Source organism: Hoplias malabaricus, chromosome X2 (assembly GCF_029633855.1).
Source record: "Hoplias malabaricus isolate fHopMal1 chromosome X2, fHopMal1.hap1, whole genome shotgun sequence".
NCBI classification, from domain to species: Eukaryota; Metazoa; Chordata; class Actinopteri; order Characiformes; family Erythrinidae; genus Hoplias; species Hoplias malabaricus.
In genome coordinates, this window is record NC_089819.1 from 7,059,785 (window position 1) to 7,081,501 (window position 21,717).

General features: G+C 37.3%; 1 protein-coding gene across 3 annotated transcripts; it reads right to left on the reverse strand.

The window, feature by feature from the left end:
- Window positions 1-622: 622 nt before the first annotated feature.
- On the reverse strand, window positions 623-21,637 carry LOC136676264 (serine/threonine-protein kinase A-Raf-like). Of its 3 annotated transcripts, none has more exons than XM_066653126.1 (16): window positions 21,515-21,637; window positions 18,755-18,968; window positions 18,033-18,136; window positions 15,729-15,831; window positions 15,467-15,621; window positions 14,872-14,976; window positions 13,387-13,522; window positions 12,945-12,972; window positions 11,429-11,556; window positions 10,848-11,050; window positions 10,059-10,235; window positions 9,719-9,765; window positions 9,215-9,333; window positions 8,462-8,593; window positions 8,156-8,290; window positions 623-7,243 (listed from the first exon to the last, which is right to left on the reverse strand). In XM_066653126.1, exons 2-16 carry the CDS (start codon window positions 18,860-18,862, stop codon window positions 7,103-7,105), a joined length of 1,821 nt encoding a protein of 606 aa, XP_066509223.1. In that variant the 5' UTR covers window positions 18,863-18,968; window positions 21,515-21,637; the 3' UTR covers window positions 623-7,102. The 3 variants fall into 3 exon arrangements, with proteins under 3 accessions (XP_066509223.1, XP_066509224.1, XP_066509222.1); XM_066653127.1 differs by lacking the exon at window positions 21,515-21,637 and adding an exon at window positions 21,094-21,481; XM_066653125.1 differs by lacking the exon at window positions 21,515-21,637 and adding an exon at window positions 20,957-21,481.
- Between the last annotated feature and the right edge of the window lie 80 nt (window positions 21,638-21,717).

Consider the following 21,717-nt stretch of genomic DNA (forward strand, 5'->3'; position numbering starts at 1 on the left):
TGGTTAAAAGTCTGTTCCAAGACGCAAGATATAACTGCAAAAATAAACTGAAATTATGACACTTGTATGTACAAGTGGAAAAACTGCACTGGTGTCTTTTAGCCATTACCTCCATTATATTTGACCAGAAGTGCCAACATATTTAAAGTCCTGACATGGAGTGCCTGAGCACTTCCAAACTTAATTAAATAGCCCTATAGCAGATTTGGCTTATTTTAATAAAGGTTAAGTTTCAATTACACTTTTTTTAGTACATTAAAAAAGTAACTGATCTTTTATTACATTTTAGTAAACTATTTTAAAACTATGATGCAATAAAGTTTGCATGGCTTGTAATTTGATATGAACTAAAACACTTTAAGCAAATCTGTTTAGTAAGCTGCATGACTTAAACAAAAAAAACCTGAAACTGTTTTTGAGGTTATTGGATTACTTTATGTAAAATTTGAAAAAAAATTAAAAATAAATAAATAAATAAACAAGAAAGGGGAAAAAAAAAGTTAGTTGAAACCTTTGTAAAACTTTATCCACTCCTAATCTATTGGGAACAATAGATACATTGGGTAATTATAAAAAAATAAAAAGAGACTCATGATAATTCCACAGTTTTATTTTAAGAATAAAGTCCTGTCTCCATATTTTAAGACCAAATAAAAATAATAACCCTAAAAAAATACTAAGATTTCTTTTACATTTTTTTAAAATAATTTTGTTCTTTTTGAAACCATCACACAAAAATAGAAACAAGTACAATTTAAAAGTAAATCATAAAAAAAAATTGTAACTGTACACAGCAGAATACACAGTTTTATTGCAAATGTAACACACCCCTTAAACCTCTTCGACTATACACACAAATTTTATTGCAATTCACTTAAAATATGCGCAAAAAACCCTAAGTTGATCATTCGTGGTGCTCTGCTTTAAAATAGGAAAAGAAAAATTTAAAAGTTGAACTGTGGATTGGTTTCATTTATTTATTACTATTACACTTTTTTTTTTTTTTTTTAAATTGCGAGTCTGACACATTCCCCCTGTGGTCTCTTACAGCAGAAGCTTTAAGATGGAGTTTCATTAAAAGCTACACATCCCTCCTTCTGAGAGGTTGCACAATGCACAAATGTACTACGTGCTTTCGCTTTCTAACAGGCCAGATGGAACATTCTAATGAAAGTTAATTTACAAATATAAGCTAGTCTACATAAATAAGAGAATTTACTCAAACACGCCAAAACGGTTTCTCACTTATGGAAAATGGCTATGAACAGAAAATTCTCATTTATGCCTACAAATAAAAGCCTTGCTCTGAATAATTGCTTTCTTCCAGACTATCCCTCTTAAGTATGAAGGCTGTCCATGTAAAACGGGCAAAACATTCAATGTACAAGTCAGAGATTATCTTGTTTGTTCTTAACTGCACTTAACCCTTCCTCCAGAAAACTTTTCAAAAGATATTACACTTAAAGTTCGGGATGATTTAAAAGAACCTTGTCAATCAAGATCTCTACAAATATTGAATTAAATCTGATAGTTAGAGAGAGATTAACTGGTGTGGGTCAAGACTGATCATTTTAGTTGAAGAATAGCTTCTTAATGCCATGTAATAAGCATATTTGTGGACAACTGAGAAACCTTGGGCTAAATAGGGGTCAGAATTTAGTCTTACAAGAGTAGGAACAGACAGACTCAAACTAAGAAAACATTTCTTGACAATGGCTCAAAGTAGTGCACGCATGCACTTGTCAACTAACGGACAACAAGCCTATTGTTAGTATAAGGATGCAACTAAAGTTAGCGCAGCTAAAAATATCTTGAAAATCACATTACGTTAAATATATGCCATCTCCTCCAACAAACAAATGGTTCCAGAAGGTAATGACGGTTTTGCTAACTGCACCCTTGATTGTATTTCACACATACCAATCTACGCTCAAAATGTCTTCTCATTATACAACGGTGTATATATCTGGCCCCATGAGATCATGTGAAACATATTCCCAGTGCAGGGAAATTCATCTAAAGTCTTCAAAAGCCATATTTAACCAGCTTTAAAATTTGATTATTCTTATTATTTTTTCTGTTTTTAAAATGTAATGTATACAACCCAGGTGCAATTTTAAGATTACTCCTTTCTGCTATGAATATTCCAGAACACTAACGTACTAACCAATGCAACAGAAAGTGGGCAAACCTTTAAGAACATGGTTTGACACTGGTGGAATTTATGAATTGGGTTGGTTATGTCATTAATATATAGATAAATACAGTAATATTTTAAAAATGACAAGCTGATTTTTGCAGCTGTACATGAGCACATGTTGGACCATCTGAAAGTACCTATTATCTTCTTACTCACAAACGCACATACACAATCTGCAAAAATAACCAAAGGACAAGGCAGTGTAAAGTGTGATATGCTATTTTCTATTAGAAATAGTTAGCAATCTACACACAAAAGGCTATGATGCTACACTTTCTCATACTCTAAAATAGGACTTAATGTTCCCTGCAGTCGATCATGATGCATCTATCTTATATCTGGGGGTGACAAAGCATAACACTACCATTTCTGTTGCAATGAAAATGTCACCATAAGTATCTGGTTGCGCCTGGTACAAAGCTATACATTAATAACTACTAAAAAGCATCAAATATTCAAACCAACAGAAGCTCTAAAACTGACTTTATACCCATTGATCATATTACCATTAGAGTGCTAGATCAAAAATAAACAAGGTTCAGTTGCATACAATGTTGTGAACTTCAGCACGCTAAAATTACATTACCCACTCACTAAAACCATCAGGAAGAAGGAAGCTGTAAAGGGTAACCTGCCCCTTTCAAACAAAACAAGGTTGCAAAGTAAATTTACTTCTGAACAAAAGAAAACTGTCAGTTATCAAAGATTTTCAATTATTTACAAGTCTTACAATGTAATGAACTACACCAAAGACAAAGAAAACCTGTATGTGGTAAGGCCTCAAGTTCACGTCAGTCAAGCATTTTGCTTTGGAAAATGTGTACACACACAAGTTTAAATTGACATTCCTCCAGAATAAAAGAGAGCCTTCAAAAAGCTCACATTCACTATGAGCACAACTAGAACATCTCTTAGAAGCTCACACCAGAAACAACTATTATATTATATAAACCAAGTTTCCAATTTTAGAGCATGTCACAGTACGCACCAGTGAGATACTGAATGACGCTTTACAACATCTACTTTCTTTAACCCCTTAAACTACTGGCATATTAATCTGTTACTAATATTAAGACGTATTATTCTGTAACTACTACTCAGTGATAACTAAGAAACTATGTGCAAGATATGTCGTTATGAGTCATGAGAGTGATGGAGCCATATACAGGTCCCTGCCATTTAGGGACGTTTTTAAGACCTTGGAAATTCTTTAGTCAGAGATCATTTCCTAAGTTCATCTGACCCCTTGTGGTCAAACAAAGAATGAACCAAAAGCTGTTACAAAAAGCTGCTGTCACTAGATGGCGGCTGCTGTGCATTTCACTGACAATATCAACAGAATGAAAGAAAAGGAAAGTCTTTCTCAGCAGTTGGTCTCACAGCAGACATGAATGGTCCAGTTTCTGATTAACCTCCCCAACATGGGTTCAACAACTTCACAAATAAAGCTGTACAAATGTCACTATATCAACTAAAAGAGGATGGTTTTGTCTTTCTGCAAAACAAGACTTGGATCAAATGCAATTCATAACTGTATCCTCAGCCTAACAAAACATATATGTAATTGGCTGAAATCTCACAGTATTCAAAATGAGTTCTATGGGGTAAGAACAGCCCAAATCATATCTACACAACTTGTCTATACATAATTAATCACCACAGCCATCTGCAGTGCACCACATGACTTCACAGCACAGACTGAGAGAAAATCTCAGCCATGGTGCTGAGTCTGTGCTGAAATACATTATAGAAACTGTTATAATTCTCCTCTGAGAAATGTAGTCTGCGTTTCAGGTAGAGCCAAAATGCTCATAAAAAGAATACAGCCAACTTTCATTTGGATGAGAAAAACCTATTCAAAGCTTGACTTTTTCTAACCAGATCCGGAATGCTTTGATTACTGATATAACAAACGTCCGATAGCAGCGATCAAGTGCAGAGGCACTACATAACATCTGCCATTTGCAAGCCACAAGTTTCAAATTTGATTTCACTAGAGCAACTCATGATGAGAAGCTACTTTTTACACTGCTGTGCAGGACTAGAAGTTCTCAAACCATCCTCAAGAATATTACTATGAAGGAAGGAAGTACCAAGGTTTGTTAGCACAAAACTGCAAAGACAGAGGTGTAATATCAAATTATTAATTATGAACGTCGTTCTTATTGCTAGCGCCAAATGTGCTTTCCCTCAATCTGTGCTTCTTTATAAAATTTGACACATCACCTAAGAAACTTGTGATTTTTTTTTTCTTAAATCAGCCCTGACACTTTCAAGTCCTGCTTATGGTACACCATCTTTATATGCAGAAAACATTCACCAGAAACACAAGCACTCTATAACATTCATTTACAACATGGTCATTCCTATTTAAATACACTGCAGAAAGAGAGGGGGAGGGGGGGGAGATATGGCTACTATAGTTGCTGCACCAAAGCTAGAAAATCACTTGACGACCACTGAATAACAGAGGCGATTTGGGCAAAGTGAGAGAATCCACCAAACCCTAGCTTGATTAGTTAAGTCAATAACAGTACACTGATTACATAAAGAATCACTACACTCCTAGTTTGAATCATATTTTGGAAAGTGCAACTCTTGCATTTCTACACTTTATTTTGTCCGTTTGGGGCAGGGCCATAAATGCTGTGAACAAGGCTGGGTATCATTAAAAATTATGCGAAAACAAATTCATCCCTTAGGAAACCATTTTTGGTGCTTTTTTAAATGAATTTCTTTTTTTAATAATTAATAATAAAAATGATAATAATAAACTGGATTGCAGTGTAACCAAACAAGCATTTAAGAAAAATGTAATTGCAGACACTAGTAATGTACAGTACAATTTGCATAGCTATACCTGGCTATTAAAATTTGGTTTTGAATGAAGCTGAATAATTTCAGCATTATATAGCGATACCCAGCCCTAGTCTTGATTGGAAAAAAGTGCAGAAGGGGGTGCGGATGCCTTTGTTTGTAACCGCGGACAGATATCGTGTAGTGTTCGTCCATTAAGGTTTTACAGAACTTACGTAGCAAAGTGCAAACCAGCTGACCACAGATATGTCCAACCTTTTCCTTACTAAACCATCTGTGTCCTATGAGGGCACAATATGAATGTTCTGAAGTTCATGGAGTAGACAGAAAATTATGTAATGCCCTATGTAGAATTTATGGGCTTTTCCAAGGTATACATTTGCACATGTGCAAAAAAAGCTATGAAACTGATTAAAAATAACCTAAATTCGCAAGCGGGGGCAAAAAAAAAAAAAAATTAAACTAAAACAAAATAGTAAATTCATATCACGAAAGGCTCGTGGAACTAGAGTGGGATATCATTATGTCGATTAGGCCTATCTGGAGCAGAGTGGAAGAAGAATGAGTGCTGATGAAGGTCAAGAATGCATTGCAGAGATGAGCAAGAGTCTGTGTGTGTAGGAAGCGGTGGGATTCTCTAGGCACCTCACAATTATATTCAATTTTGATTCAGGGTACCAAGAACATAATCTGATTCTCAGTGCATCTTGATGCATCTCTGTTAAAGATATTTACAGCCTAGATTAAGATATTTATTCCATAATTAAGAGTATAGACTTAGGAAACTGTACCCAGGGTAAGGCAGTATGTTCTTGCCAAGGGGCACAGATGCTACCTATCTTTTCGTTAATCCCCTTATTAGTCAGTGAAGTTTATTTCCACAAATTGTTTACTAAATTGTTCAAGGTAGCAGCAATCCATGGGTTGCAGTCATGTGATTTTTTTCTGTGGCATACATTGTCTGGTTTCATAGCGCAGAACTAATGTAAATGGATGGGAAATATGGACAAATTTGTCTCTTACACAGCTCCTTCCCCTGAGCTGTGGCTGAATCTACTGTTAGCCACATTAGCATTTTCATCATAGGATCTAAAGGAAAACCATTTCTTTGCGCTTCTCTCTTTATCTGTGCAAGTTATTCATAATTGTCATCACACAAGGTTTAGTAATCATCATTTTTCACTAATACTTTATTTTAACATGTAAGAGACGGCAGGCACAAGCCACATTCTTTTGTATCAATTTCATCACCCTGTTTACAGGGTAAATAATGTGATCCCTCTGTCCTTGCAGTATGAGAGTGGAAGATCTTCTTGGAGTATGTTTTTTGTGACCGTCTGCCTCAATTATTCCTATGGTTTGGCTTAAAACTGAATAAAGTAGTCCTCGTTGTCAGATACCTATACTTACATTTCTTAAATTTTAATGTCTAGATGAGGAATAAAAGTGTTGACAGAAACAATAAAACATTACTAAAATGCGCAGTAATGAGAAAATACTATACTATATTGCTACTATACAATGACATCACCTGCAACCCATGGATACTCAAAAGGAAAGGCATTACATAAAACACATTTGTATTTGTGTTTAATGAATTAGTAGCCGACTCGGGTCAAAAACTCATTCTTGTAATTGTGTTCCTCAAAAAAAAAAGCCAAATGTAAGAACTTTGGTTTTAACATTAACCAGATTTTTGGTAGATGTTTAATTTACTATATATTATGATTAAACCTTTCGTCTTAAAAGTTATAACTGCCAAAACACATTGTGGGAGTGTTTTCTCTTAAATTATGCACAGTTACATCTATGAGCTTCTGTTGTCGATCAAACGCAAAACCCATAAAATCTAATTGAGTTTTCAAGAATCAATCCAGAATCTTTCAAGAGAGAATCATGATGCATCTAAGAATCTATTATTTTTCCCCACCCCCACTTTGTAGTGACAGCAGAAGTCTCTGAGATGAGAGGAATGTTTGGAGGAACAGGGAATTGCAGGGGTCCTGGGGTGGAAATTGCAGCAGGAATGCGTGGGTCTTGCCGGGAGTTTCCGGGCCAGTTCAGATGTGTCTGCATGTGGTTGTTTCACAGGGGCATGAGGCGTGTGGTGTGGAAAAGCAGCGGGTTCAGGTCCTCTGCGTGAACAGCACGGTGCAGAGATGGCTCTGAGGCACTACGCTCAATCTTGGGCAGCAGGTCCTGCACTTGCTCAATGCCCACCAGAATCTGAAGAAAAAGACAAACATAAATAATATACAGATACATACATAAGAGCAGAAAAACTAAACGGTGTGTAATCTTAGGCATATTGTTTTGCTTTTAAAATATTTAAGATATTTAATATGCATCGATATATAAAGGAGCAGTATGTCATATTGACCACCAAAATTGGCAAACAATATTCATGAAATTGGTGACTTCTTTTATATTTTGTCCTATAATTTCTTACATTTCAAATCATGAGACTGTTTTGTACCCTCTAAATGAACCAGTTTAAACCCCACAGAGCTGGTCCCACAAAGTTAGGCTCAAAATTTGGTACAAAACAGCAGTTTCATAATGTGAAGAAAATTCACTGAAAATAGTTGCTAGACTTCTGAGGGTTTACTAAATGAGTACAAAGCCAATTGTGAATTTCTTTCATTTCAAAGACTGAGATCCCTGATGAATAAAAGCCAGATAATACTCTACACCCTCAGTCAGTCAGAATGACCATGCTGTTATACAATATAACTGGTGTTAACGCAAAAATTGTATACATGTCTGGAGTTCATGTTTTTGGAGAACACTTGCTGCCTTTTAAATGTGCTACATAACGCTGTCTTTTCTTCACTGAAAATGTAATGATGAGTTGTTGTTTTTTTTTTTTTTTTTTAAATGAAGTTAGACAGAAAACACAGAACTGAGAACTTCTGGGAGTGAGCAAGACTCCTGTCTCAATGTAACAGGACTCCTGAATAACGGATGCATACTAATAATGAACAAATTAATAATAACAACTATTATTTTTAGTTTAAATTTGGCTAATGCTGTTCAAATGAAATACAAAGTTTGTGACAATTTACTGACATTTTTGAGGAACTTTACATAAAAGTACAGCAATACACAAAGGAAAACAAACTATGGTGGTGATGTAACCTGTGGAAATAGAGGCCTTTCATCTCGTTTGAATTTCAGACAGTCAATGATGAGCCTCTTCATGGACTTGGGGCAGTTATTGTACAGCTTGCTGAGGTCTGGCGATAAGTAGCCTCGGCCCACCATGAAAATTATCTTGAGGGCATAAATGAAACAAAGAACATTTTTAGTTTCAGACATCACAAATTAATATATGGAAAAAAGAAAAAAATTTTTATATTATATATATATATATATATATAAGGTCCAAGACACCTATCCCAAAATTTGGGATACAGGAGTGTTTGTAAAATACTTAAATCAGACCTGGTCCCGATTGTTGATGTTGGAATAAGGCAGAGTTCCCGACATGAGCTCAAACAGCACCACTCCGTAACCGTACACATCTGACTGGAAGGTGTAAGGGTTAGCATCCTGCATCCGGATAACCTCCGGAGCCTGTGAGACAAGAGCATAAGAGAAAAAAAAAACTTTTAAACTAACAGAACAGGTCTCTCTGTTTCACCTTGAAATTATTTTTCAGTGGTTTTCTTCGATTGAACCTGCACTCGTTTAAATGTCAAATGGCCCCAACTAACTTCTGAGTTTACTGCTGCCCCTAGAGGGTCAATGTTAAAAGCAATTAAACTTCAGAAGTTACAGCTATTACCTGCTGTTCTTTATGAGGCTTTGTGTGTGTGTTTGTCTGGCTCTATCCACTTTTACTGGCAAGAAAGTATGACGTATTTGACATTGTCTCCCTCTTTGAAACAACTGAAAGTAGCTGAGATTTTTCTTTCCATGAAGTTATTGTTGTTTCTTGAGGAAAGAAACATTACACTTTACATTAACACAATGAACAAAATGTAGTTCACCAAGTACGTATCTCTGCATTTATACACTATAGAAAACCTTTATAACTCCAGGCATCTGAAGAGTAATTAAAAGCTGAAGAACAGAAAAAATCTGGAACAACAGCCAGAAGCAGTGTGTTCCACACTTTTGGTGGCAGAACAGCATGACGCTGGTTTCCAAACAAGTGTTCATCTTCACAGTTACAAAGCAGAGTGTGAACCTCACCATCCACAGAATGGAGCCGCTTGGCTGCTCCACCTGCTGAGAACCGCTCCAGCGAGACTTGACCGTGGCCAGACCAAAATCCCCAATCTTTACCGTCCAGCCTTCATGGAGGAAGATATCTGACACCATAGTTAAGAATTTTTTTTTTCAGTAAAATTAAACACATCAGATATGTTACTGTTCCAACGAGTGGATTAAGGGCAGTGTTACAGACAATTATTACAGTCTCAAAAGCTTTGCATTCCCTATAACTGTACAAAGCCTCTATTGGCTTGTTCATAGTTTGAAGAAGAAAAAAAAAATACCATATACAATACAATGAAAGCTACTAAATTACCTTACAAACATACAGCAAGCCTAAAGTGATCCAAAATCTTTCCAATATGTCTCTTGGATTTGGAGACAAAACATCACACTTGTGGCACAATGTGGGCCTGGGATATTTTTTTTCCATGTTCCTATGTAATCTGTTCCAAATAAATTTAATTTGTAATGTGAGGATACTATTAGATTTAAGGTCCCGATGAATGATATTCTTCGCATGAAGGTAGCTGTCAAAAAGGAAATAAAGAATTACAAATGTATATAATTACCATATAGCAAAGAAAGTTGTAAAACAGTCAAAACAATCAATAAATATACAAGTGAAATTACTTTAATTCCCAGAATTAAACTGTAATAAAATTCAAAACGTAAGTACAAACAACTGGAAATAATTACAGTATATTATATAACTTTTACCACAGTATACCTTATAATACACTTCAGGTTCTTGAATTTAACACACAAATCTATAAATCTATAAGTTGTCTCTCTATGTATTTAGGGTTAAAGATTAGCATACTCCATGCCCTGTGCGGTTTGACGGGCCACATCTATGCGACGCATGGTGTCGAACTTTGTTTCAGTGACATGCAGGTGGCGGTACAGACTGCTGCCCTCGCACCACTGTGTGATGATTGCAAAGTGAGGCTTTGTCATGAAGCCCATAAACAGCAGGATGTTGACATGACGTGTCTTTCTGTATGCCAGAAGATTGAAAGAAAAGAGAAAACATGTTACAACATACATGAACCTATATATTTCAATTGTATTTTTCCAACTTATGCTCATTTTTAACTCATTTAAACAGTCAAGAACAGCACAACATTTGATACTTTTTATTGGAATTGGGCTTGTAACCGAAAGGCTGCCGGTTCGATCCCCAGAGCCAGCAAGTCATGTCAGAAGCAAGGCACCTAACCCCCAACTGCTCCCAGTCACCATGGCTAGGGCTGCCTACCGGCTGTATATGCCCCCTAGTGTTTGTTTCACTGCACGGATTGGGTTAAATGCAGAGAACAAATTCCTCTGTGCAAGAGTATTCCCCACCATTTCACTCCATAATATGGAAACAAGGGTGGCTATACTGCTGAAGCTAAAATACTGAGCATTCATATGAAAACGTGTCCATGCATTTGACATCATTTCAACCATAAGAAGCAGATTAGACAAATTTTGTTGCCATTATCCTGAAAGAAAGTTTAAAATAGTACATCAAATGCTAAAAAGAAAAAATGGTCCCAGAACATAAGCCCATTAAATGTTAGGGATAGATACTTGTAAAAAGATTTTGGTTTAAGAGATCACTGACCGTAGGACCTGCATTTCATTCCTGAAGGCCTGCAGCTGCTCGGGTGTGGGCTCTGTGACTTTCAGGATCTTGATGGCTACATCTCCGTGCCACTTGCCCTTGAAGACTGTTCCGAAGGAGCCAGCACCAATTCGCTTCTGCATGTTTACTTCTCGCGAGTGAACCTCCCAGTAGTAGCTGGAGTCTCTGTAACCTGTACGGTGCTGAACAAAGCCACACACAAAAAAAGTAGAGTTAGAAATTAAGATAAATGAGGGCTGAGGGATATTTCTAAATGTCTAATGATATGGTTTTTAGATGCCAAGCACCTCAAAGGCCTGACTTGTAACTGACAATCAAACAGGCAGACAGACAAACTAACAAAATAGGCAAACAAATTACCCATTTACTTTACCTAAAAACCAAACTCAATCACACACTCTGCTTTATCTGACTTTTAATTTGGTTAATAAAACATATTCCCATTACACTAACAATCAATAACGTAATTTACTTTAAAAATAATACATCAATAATATTTTTTAAACATTTTAGTAGATTCAATAGAGTGGAAGATAGTGGGAGATACACTGGTCACTCACCACTTTCTTTTTCTCATCTGAAGAGGACGGTTTGCGCTCTTTATGTTCTGATGGAGATTTGGGGGGTCTTCGCCCTGGGGAACCCAGCTGGGGAGGACTGGTTGAGGGTTTGGGAGATGGCTCTGGTCCTGAGGGCAAAACCTATGTTAAGACTAAATTCCACCGACATAAGCTGAGCTTCTGTTAAACATCAATAATTACTCTGTGGCATAACTCTTTAAAAAAGTGTGTGTTTATATTTGTCAGCCTTGTTTCAATTAACATGTCATTTGTTAGAGTGAGCTTGAACACTTCCTTTGTGGTGTACACAAAACAAGCGAAATTGGGCAGTTTGTCTTGGCCCATTTCTAAATGAATTCTGGCGTGTTTTAATTATGGATGTAATACAAACCAAGTGCATCTAAATAAGCTTAAAACAGGATGTGATGTCACAAGATGTGAGAGGCCGTGTCCGAAAACGGTACCCTACTAATAGTGCACTATTTTGTGGTTCTGCCATTTTGAAGTGGTGTCCGAAAACAATTACCCAATACACAGCAACATGTAGTGTACAACCAATATACCCTAGCTTCCAAGGGATATCCATAATACACTTTGTGTAATATACAAGTGCACTATATAGTGAGTAATAGCAGGGGGGCATTTCAAACACAGCTAGAGTGTGCTAAAAACAAACAGCATAATTTCTTTAGCTTGTGCAGAGGAGGAATTTCTGAAGCCATTTTGACTCCTTTATCCATTTCTTGATGTTTTTCCAGTTGGTAAAAATGCCACCAGGTGTACACAACACCAATAAGTGCATTAAGCTGAGATTGGGGCATCTGACAACTGGCCCACAATGTGTCATGTGCCTGACACTTCCCATTATTTTATTTATTTTATGCTTATTTTGGTTTGAATGTAAATTTGTCATTGTAAACACTAACCAGGATTAAAATATAACAATGTATCATTTTCTTGGTGTGTGTTTATATATGTTATTAAGATGACTCACAAGGAAGTGAGATACAATAGATGTTATAAATGTTATGTTAAAGGCATCCCAAAAGATTTTGCTGTCCTAGCGCACCTGTGTGTATGTTCACTACCACATGTAGGTCAAATGTGGAAGACATTTTATTGTAGAAATAACTGCACATTGTTGGATAATTCTAAGCCTTCTCCTTAGATTATTTGGGTAAACTGAGAAATCCTAATTTGTAAAATAACCTCTTTAAAGTTTTAAAGAATATTCTTTACATTTTGCTAGATTTATGACACCATTCATTATGTTAAGTAATTGTGCAAATGAATTTAGATTTTTTATTAAAACATAATTCCAAGGGTTAAAAGCCTTATTTAATGATGTGCAAAATCATAGAATGTGAAGAATGACAGATGTATGAGATAAAATGTGGCTTGAATTAAAAATGCGTGTAGAAAATAACCTCATGCTTTCATGGTGTAATGACTTGGTCATGTGACTGAAGCCAAAAATTTTGTCTTTCATGACCAAAAAACAAAACCCACAACTCACCCATTGTGTTGTTGGTTTTAGATGCCTCCTAAATGAGAGTGGGGGGAGAGGAGGAAGAAATGAATGAAAAAGAGATAGCGGAATCCTAAAATGGTGTCTTAATAGGTGAATCTTAATATAATATGTTTATAACACATAATGTTATATAGTTATCTATCAAGTGCAATTCACATGAGATGAAGAAACATACTGCCTAGAGTCCCCCAATTTGTCATTGCTCAGCAGTTCCAAAACACCCCTCCCCACCAACTAATATTGTGTATTATTTACACAATATTTAGTGTAAATATTGATAAATTCAGGGCACTAGGCATCAGTATAATGCCTTTTCATAATATTAATAATAAGACTTATTGCTGACTGCTCCTTTTAAACTACTTTAAGATAATTTTAACAACATGTTAGGAGCATGTGTGTGCGTGCATGTATATGTGAATCAGACCTCTACTTTGCCAGGTTCCAGGCTGCTGATAATGTGGACATTGGGGGTTGAGGTGGAGCGATGTCTCTGGAGTGACTGACCATCGGCACCCGGCATCGGAAAATGGAACGCTGAGGTTGGGGACAGAAGACCTTGACTAAAGAAAATGATGATTTGTTAGTAGTGGGTAACATCTCATATCTCTATGGAATGACTGGGGTTTCATTTCCCCTGTAGGCACTCAGGGTTACCTCCTGATAATAGTCACTCTACAGTTTATGAACTGTACATTTGCTAGGTGCAATTCCCATGAGATAAAGAAGCAAACTGCGTTGTAGTGCCTGAATGAACTATTTTATGCTTCTAAGAGTGGGTCCACTAGATTGGGCAGCCATATTTGAAATAGGTTAAGCATACAATTATTGATGCATCAAGACTGGTAGTTGCGGTTTTCCACTCCTGTGCTACAGTACTCAACTCTACTCAACTAGTTGAGACTTGGTACAATTTTTAGTACCCTCTTGCTTATGGTCCCAAACGAGCTGAGTAGGAATAAAACAGTGACATGTAGAACACTGATTGGCCTGAGAAACGTCTTACTCTTTGTGATGCAATGCAGACATCCAACACAAACTAGTCATTTGTAAAGTCTCCAAGCTACAGTAGCAATCACATTTGTAATCCAACACACAATGGCAGCTCAAAATTACTCTGTGGTTTTTGTATAGGGGTTCAAGGATGGGGACAATATGCTAGGGTAAAATGTTAGGCTGTAATGTTAGGGTACAAATAAAAAATACCTAGAATAAAAATACCTAGAACTGATTTAAATATATGAAAGTGAAGTACAGTGGAACCTCTAATAACGAACGCCTATACTAACAAACTTTCCAAGATACGAACCGGGCATTTGAATATTTTTTGCCTCCACCAACGAACCATGACTCTAGAAACGAACCCGAGCCTCCGCCGAGCCGGTGGCTGGAAATGGCCACTGACCCCAATCGGCAAGTCTCCCAGCGCGCCCAGACATCGAAATTCATGCTAAGTTAAGCCGTATCTACGCTTCGTCTCCCCACATTCACCCGCCTACTCTCCGTTAATCTACCCACCCCCCACCTCCCGTCATACAGCCAGTGCCTGTGTTACTCCTCCAGCCAGTCGTCACATCTTCAAGGTAGCGATATGTAAATTAAAATTTTAAATTTCTTTTTTATTACTGTTACCACTGTATTTCTTTTTTATTTTTAGTAATGCTACATGTATTTTTTTTACTAATTTGAGGGTTTTGTAAACATATCAGTGCAAAAAGGGTAACTTTCGGGGTGGGGGCTGGAATGCATTAATTGCTTTCCATTATTTTAAATGGGGAAAATTGACTCGAGAAACGAACTTTTCCACTTACGAACCGGGTCACGGAACGGATCAAGTTTGTAGGTAGAGGTTCCGCTGTATTTAATGACAGCTTTTCTGTTAGTGAATGAAATAAATGCCTAAACATCTTACCCAGGAGCGTCAGGGGTTAAGGCTATGTCACTCTGTGATATGGAGTTGGTGTCAGGCATCAGTAAAATAGGAATCTGAGGGTAATCTTCCGGCGTAGGAACACACCTGAGAAAAAAATATATTATTTAAAAAAAAATCTGGAACAACAGCCAGAAGCAGTGAATATAAAAAATATTTAAAAATGTTATTTCCCTACATCATGGTGAAGACTGAGCTAAAGTCAGAAACCATCACTATTGTTCAGTTCATGTTCAGTTCATGTTCAGTAAAGGGGTCATTCCCCCCCCCCAAAGTTAAATTCAGACAGTCACAAAGCTACGCAACAAATCCTGTCAACTTGATGGGTAGGATTTTCAAGCTGCAGGTCAGCAGAGGAAGGTTAAGTGGAGACAGATGCCAGGATTGAGTATATTTTCACAGATCCACACATACTTAATGAAGCCAATATGTGTATAGTTATAAAATGTATAAATGTATGTGTAAAATGATTACTTGATGTTCTGACTAAATTTAATGTAAGTGTGCTATCAGTCCTGTAATGACATACATTAACAAATATGCACACACGCACTACTCCAGACTGTCAGTAACATACCGTTTGGTCACTGTGTCCATGTCCACGCAGACTGTAGGGACTTTGCTGCTGCAATGCTGGTGGAATTTGTAGCCACACGTCTGACATCTGAAGCCATTAAACAGAAACTTGTGGCAGAAGTCACAATACGCTAACTTAAAGAAGGTTTTACGAACCTGGAAGCAAAAAAAAAAAAAAAACAACAACATAAAAACACAAACATTCTTACATTAAAAATTCATAAGTGAAAACTAAAAGTCAAGAGCACATGTTCCTAACTTACAAAGTTGTGCATGGTCAAGGGGACGTCATCCAGGACCTCAACCAGAAGCTCCTCGCCCACGAGGGGCGTGATGTCAGTGTTCCACTCTGTGAGCCTTTTACGGCTACAGATAAGAAAACAACAAACGTGCACTGTTTTTTAATACAAACATTTAGATCATTATACAGGCATTAAATCTGAAACATTCAACTGACTGATACATTTCTTTAGGTTTTCATTAAAAAATGTGGAGGCTGGGAGTACACACCCTGAGTAATCAACAACTGCTAAGCAAGTTAGATGGTATTTCCACATGTCACATGTAACCATTTCTGCTGTTCTCCAAAGCAGCCATCAAGTTGCAAAAAGGCTTAAACCTAAACTTTATTTAATTACTGGAGTACCAATAGTAAGTGAAGAATATGCTTTTGAACAGCTATTATTTGCCTATAATTGATTTCAATGCTGTTTTTAGCATACAGTCACACAGCCAGATCGGAAACTCTGCATGTCAAAGTTCACCAAAGTTGAACCCGATGTGAAACTTCATAGGTGTAATTTATTCGCTGTGAAGATTTTTTTATTTAAAATTATTCTACTATCGCAAATCTCATTGAAATGAATGGAATTTCGCACTAGAAAATTCACAGGCACAAACCCAGTGTGACTGCAGCTGAAGGGCCAAGAACCAGTCATTTGGCCACAGTGAAAATCTTCCACTAATAACTTTTCCCCTAGTTGTCACTTTATAACTTAGGATCACTACATTCTTAAAACCATTTATGCAAAGGCTAGTTTAATTTGATTTTACTCCCATCTGTGCGAGATCTGTCTGCATTTCAAAGCTTTAATTCTAATTTCTGCCAGGAGGTGTGAGCAAATGTTGGCTCATTCTGATCCTCCGTTATTCAGACATGCGATTAAGATATTAACACTAGAATTGCTCCTAATTGCTTCCCTGCACAAAAAATAAATTATAAAATAGCTTCCTGGGAGAAAAGGGCCAAAACCTGTACATTTATTCTTCAAGAATTACATATTTAATGCCTACATCACTTCAGTGACTGGTATGAGCTGGTGCTTTGAGATATGACTCATCATATTTTCTTGTTTTCCTTTGGAAGTTGTGACCTGAGAAAACACATCATCTGCTGCATGTTTAGCTCTCACAAACTTGTCCATCTTTCACTGGCAGTGCTCAAACATGCATAGCTCATTTGCCTTGCCGTCTGCAATAGCTCCCCCTACTTTGGGAACCACTGCACTGGAGACAGGTCTCAACTTGGCAGTCAGACTGAGTCTGAGTAAAGTAAGTCTCAGGTTTAATATTGAGAGATTCAAAATTCTGCTCTTCATCGCCATTTAATCACAGCAGAGAGTGCAGACGCATATATATATATATATGCATGTCTAAATTAGTTTCTTAAAATCTGTGAGATATACATGTATCAATTTTTTTTTTCAAACAGATTGAAATACATATTACTAAATATAAGGGCGGCACGGTGGCGCAGCAGGTAGTGTCGCAGTCACACAGCTCCAGGGGCCTGGAGGTTGTGGGTTCGATTCCAGCTCCGGGTGACTGTCTGTGGTGTGTTCTCCCCGTGTCCGCGTGGGTTTCCTCCGGGTGCTCCGGTTTCCTCCCACAGTCCAAAAACACACGTTGGTAGGTGGATTGGCGACTCGAAAGTGTCCGTAGGTGTGAGTGTGTGTGTGTCTGTGTTGCCCTGTGAAGGACTGGCGTCCCCTCCAGGGTGTATTCCCGCCTTGCGCCCGATGATTCCAGGTAGGCTCTGGACCCCCCGCGACCCTAAATTGGATAAGCGGTTACAGATAATGGATGGATGGATTACTAAATATATATCTTTCTGTATAGTGTAATTTGAGGTGCTATAATAAAAATTTGCTCCAAAGTAGGGCAGAAAACCAATGAACCTATACAAAAATATATATATAATCTAACAAATTGTAACAAAAAAAGATCTCTCTCTGAGAATTCTTACATACTTTGGAGCATGCTTCTCTGCTGTGTTACATTTACATAATAAAGGGTAGCTAATAGTCCACTAATGTGCTTAAAGGAGGAGGGGGGTTGTCCTCAGGTTCTGAAAATTTCAGCTTTTCTAGTGTTAAACACAAACCACGACAGAACAGCACCTCATCAACTGTCAACAGCATGACAACTGACCAGGTAAGGGCTGGCTGTGATGGAAATAGTAACTGAGACTTTTAATCCCTAATTATTTATATAACTTCATTTACATGCATTAAAAGCACAATCAGAATTAAAGAGCGCTCCAATGGCATTCTAAAATAATCACTTACCCTTCAAGAAGACGATAAACAGCACAGCATTCCTGGCTTAGGCCTCGTACTTTCAGCGCCTTGTCCAGACTGTCATGAACCGTCTGGCCTGGCCGCACATTCACCTTCACACAGCAGAAATATTTAACGCTTTATTCTATTGATAAAGTCTGCTGAAATTTCAAAAAAAAAAAAAAACAAACAGTGTAGGCCATTTGTGTTTCCTCTGATATATGTGACACTCCAAAACATGTTTTCAAACTGCTGCCAATTCAGGGTCATTGGAGCTCAAAATGATCGTAGGAGAAAACTTCCCAGATCTGTTGTCATAAATACAATTACTTTCCAAATTCTAATCATGAACTACGAAAAGAAATCACAGCTTTGGGGGTCTCTGTTCAAAATAGGTCACATAATCTTCTAGGCTTGTGGGATATGTTTCCCTGAACATGGTTCACCATTTAGGGAAAAACTTAATAAACTAAAATAAACAAACTAATAATAAAATAATAATAAAAAAAAAAAAAAAAAAAAAAGGATAAACAAACGACATAAGCCAAAGTGTCACGTGATATATACACAACTCAATGGACATCAATGGTGATGTCCTGCAGAGTTTTTCTAGTCAATTAGTAGAATGTAAAAAAGGCAGTGTGTGTGGACAATATTTATTAAAAAAAAAGCCACTGTTGTTTGTAAAAAAGATGGTGCTTTATACATCCTTACAAGTTTTCCCCACTCACCACGGTGCGCTGTTTGTTGGGCAGGAAGACACGGATGGTCCCACCGCCTCGGGGCACATCCTCGGGGCTGGTCTCCCCAGATGAGGAGCAGGAAGACGTGGAGGACATGGTGTCTCCACAAATTCAGATATGAGTTTGCAGCACTGAACGTCAATCAGCCGCAGAGACAGTAAAACAAACTGGGGCACAGCAGAGGAGCGCCCTCACCTGGAGCCTGTGAGAAACATGAGATATTAGAGATCATGTTAAATTTACAACTCAAGTCAGATAGTTTAAAAATTTTGTCAAGTTCGTATTCCCAGTTAGAGCTTGGTAAAATGATAAGCAGTACATACAAGTATCGTGAAGAGCCCCTCCCACCCACTCCATTATACACAACAAAATCAAAGGAGTATAGTGCGTAGCAGGCTTGGACATCACCCTTTTCTAAATTCTGGGTAACCTACACTACAGTATGAATATTTATTTTTAATGTCCATGCATCCAAACTACATATGATGGCCTGTAAAGGGAGGATCTATGTTAGTGCAGCCAGGAACTAGTATTTCAAGTTGAACACTGTCGGTGCCTTTCACTAAGGCATAACATATTTTATATAATGATCCAATTAACATGACCAACTATGGCTTTTTATATTATCCATTTATTTGTTTATTTTAATGGGACAAGCAGTTGATGAGTGCTCTAAAAGGCAAAGTCTACAATTGAAAGGAAATGCTTTTCTTTAAGCTCACTGGGTCTGTGTTTAATTTTATGCAGTTAGCACTCTTCCAAATTTACAGTGAGTTCCATCTACAGCAAAAATGTCAATGAGGCCCACCCAAGGATAAGGAATAGACCAGTATCCTCATTTTTGTGTTTTTTGTAGGTCTATTTGTTGTCTTAACCCCTCCAAATAGTTAGAAAATAATTTTTCTGCTGTGATCAGAAAGATAAAGCCTAGCATATCAGTTCAAACCCATTTACAGATACATATTAGACCATTTTAGAGCACACTAACTGTATAGAGAACTAGCAAATGGTAAGAGGGGGGAAAAAGGGGGTGGGGGGGGGTGTTCTTTTTATTAAAATTGTGAACATCACCTTTAAAGTACCAATAATCACTATAAGCTCAGAAAATAACTTTGCTTTTCACAGTTACACAGTTATGAAATATCCTTTAAAGCATTTGTTGTTACAGTCCATGTTCTTTATACAGAAACGGCACAATAAAAAAAGAGAACAATCCCAGTGATAATGACCAATAGATTCAAACATTCTCGCTGTTATATCCTTGCCTTTCCCATTTATGTTCATAGCAGAAATATTCCTTTGGGCTCACGCATTCTCTGAAGTGTCCTGTGCACATCTGGATACATGTTATTCAAATGTATCAAACCAAGATGAAACGTCAGCAACAACAAATAATGCATGCCTTCAACCAACTGACATTTCTAGTAATTTCACTTTTGCAGACAAACCTCCAATGTTGGGGGGTGGGGAGAAAACATGACATTTTTGTTAGCGGCATATCACACTGAAATCATCTGAATGCTTTGGTACAAGTGACCAGGATAGCTGTCTAAATTCAGTGTTTGTTAGTCTTGTCTGAAAAAATAAATCATGTGTTTAATTTCATCCTAAATATTCAGTCTTGGTTCACTTAAATAGTTCACGATCCAAAATCTTTGCAAAACTATAGTCAATGACTAAAATTGTCTTTAACACTGAAAGGATGTCAGAATTTAGCTTTTAAAAGTCATATGTGTGTCCTTTCAGTCTTCAAGTGTATTATAAAAGGTACAATACCATTCGAAAATGACACAAGTATTACACACTGTCCTACAGACATGAACCATTCTTTCATTTTTCCCAGTCAAAATTAAATGTTTAATTTATAATTGTTATGTTCATCTAATATTTTTTCAGGATTCAATGTTCACAATATTCTGTACAATTGCTTTCAGCATTCCAAAAACATTTGCATAGATATTTTAATGAATGCGCCTCCCTTTTTCTCTCTGACAGCTCCAGATTCTTTCAAACCCACAGCAATGTCTTCTAACAGTAGAAGGATGGACACAAACACTTGATGGAATTTAATAGCTCTAAAGCTTGCACTTTCTCCTGTCTTGTCTCAGTTATTAAAGCTTAACGTCCCTGTGTTATCTCCTAAAATCTGAATCAATATGAACGGGAACAGGTTCGGAGCTTCAAGTTTACCTTTTGTTGTGAGCTTGATTTTTCCTCTTCTTTATGCTATATTTAATCTCCTCGGAGTGAACATGTAGCATTTCATGACTGGAGACTTAATACGTGAAGGGGAATGAAGGGACTTTTAAGCTGTAACGTTAACTTACATTCATTCTGAGCTTGTTAGCACTCAGGCCCATTTCGGCAGGGAAGAAATAGAATTTCTCGCCGGGATGAAGTTTAAAAAGGCGCCAGAACGAAGAACAGCTGCTGTATTTAAGGCGGAACCGATAAGCTCAAAGAGAAACTGTTGTAAATTACTCTAAACTCCAACCTCGTAACGGGATTAAACAAAATGTAACTACAATGCTAACTAATGCTGGCGTCTATTGCCTGTTTTTGGGGGTTAAAAAAACTCTCGCTGCAGGCATTAAACTCACTTGTACACAACATTAAACCATTTTCACCAAAGACCGAAAAGCTTATAGATATTTCCGACCAGCTGACGTCTCCTGAATACCCGTCATTATTAGAGAAATAAGATATTTTCCCGCATTGCTCTCTTCTGTCTCTGAAGTAAATACTCACCTGAAGCGGCCATCTTGAATTCTCTCAATCTGAAGTCGGATCAGAAGATTTCACGCTGAGAGCCGTGCGTTGTGATTGGTCCATTCTTCACAAGGCACTGCTCTGATTAGCCAAAGCTGTGGAACACCACCAACCTCCCGGGTTTCGACGGGTCCATTCTTTAGCAAATCGCCGCTGTGATTTGCTGTTCAGGTTGCCCAAGC

Coding starts and splice junctions, on each gene's coding strand:
- LOC136676264 (XM_066653126.1), bottom strand. CDS start 18,862: ATGTCCTCCACGTCTTCCTGCTCCTCATCTGGGGAGACCAGCCCCGAG. Junction 18,137..18,754: donor CCAACAAACAGCGCACCGTG/GTGAGTGGGGAA, acceptor TGCTGTGTGAAG/GTGAATGTGCGGCCAGGCCA. Junction 11,051..11,428: donor CAGATGAGAAAAAGAAAGTG/GTGAGTGACCAG, acceptor GGCTTTGTTCAG/CACCGTACAGGTTACAGAGA.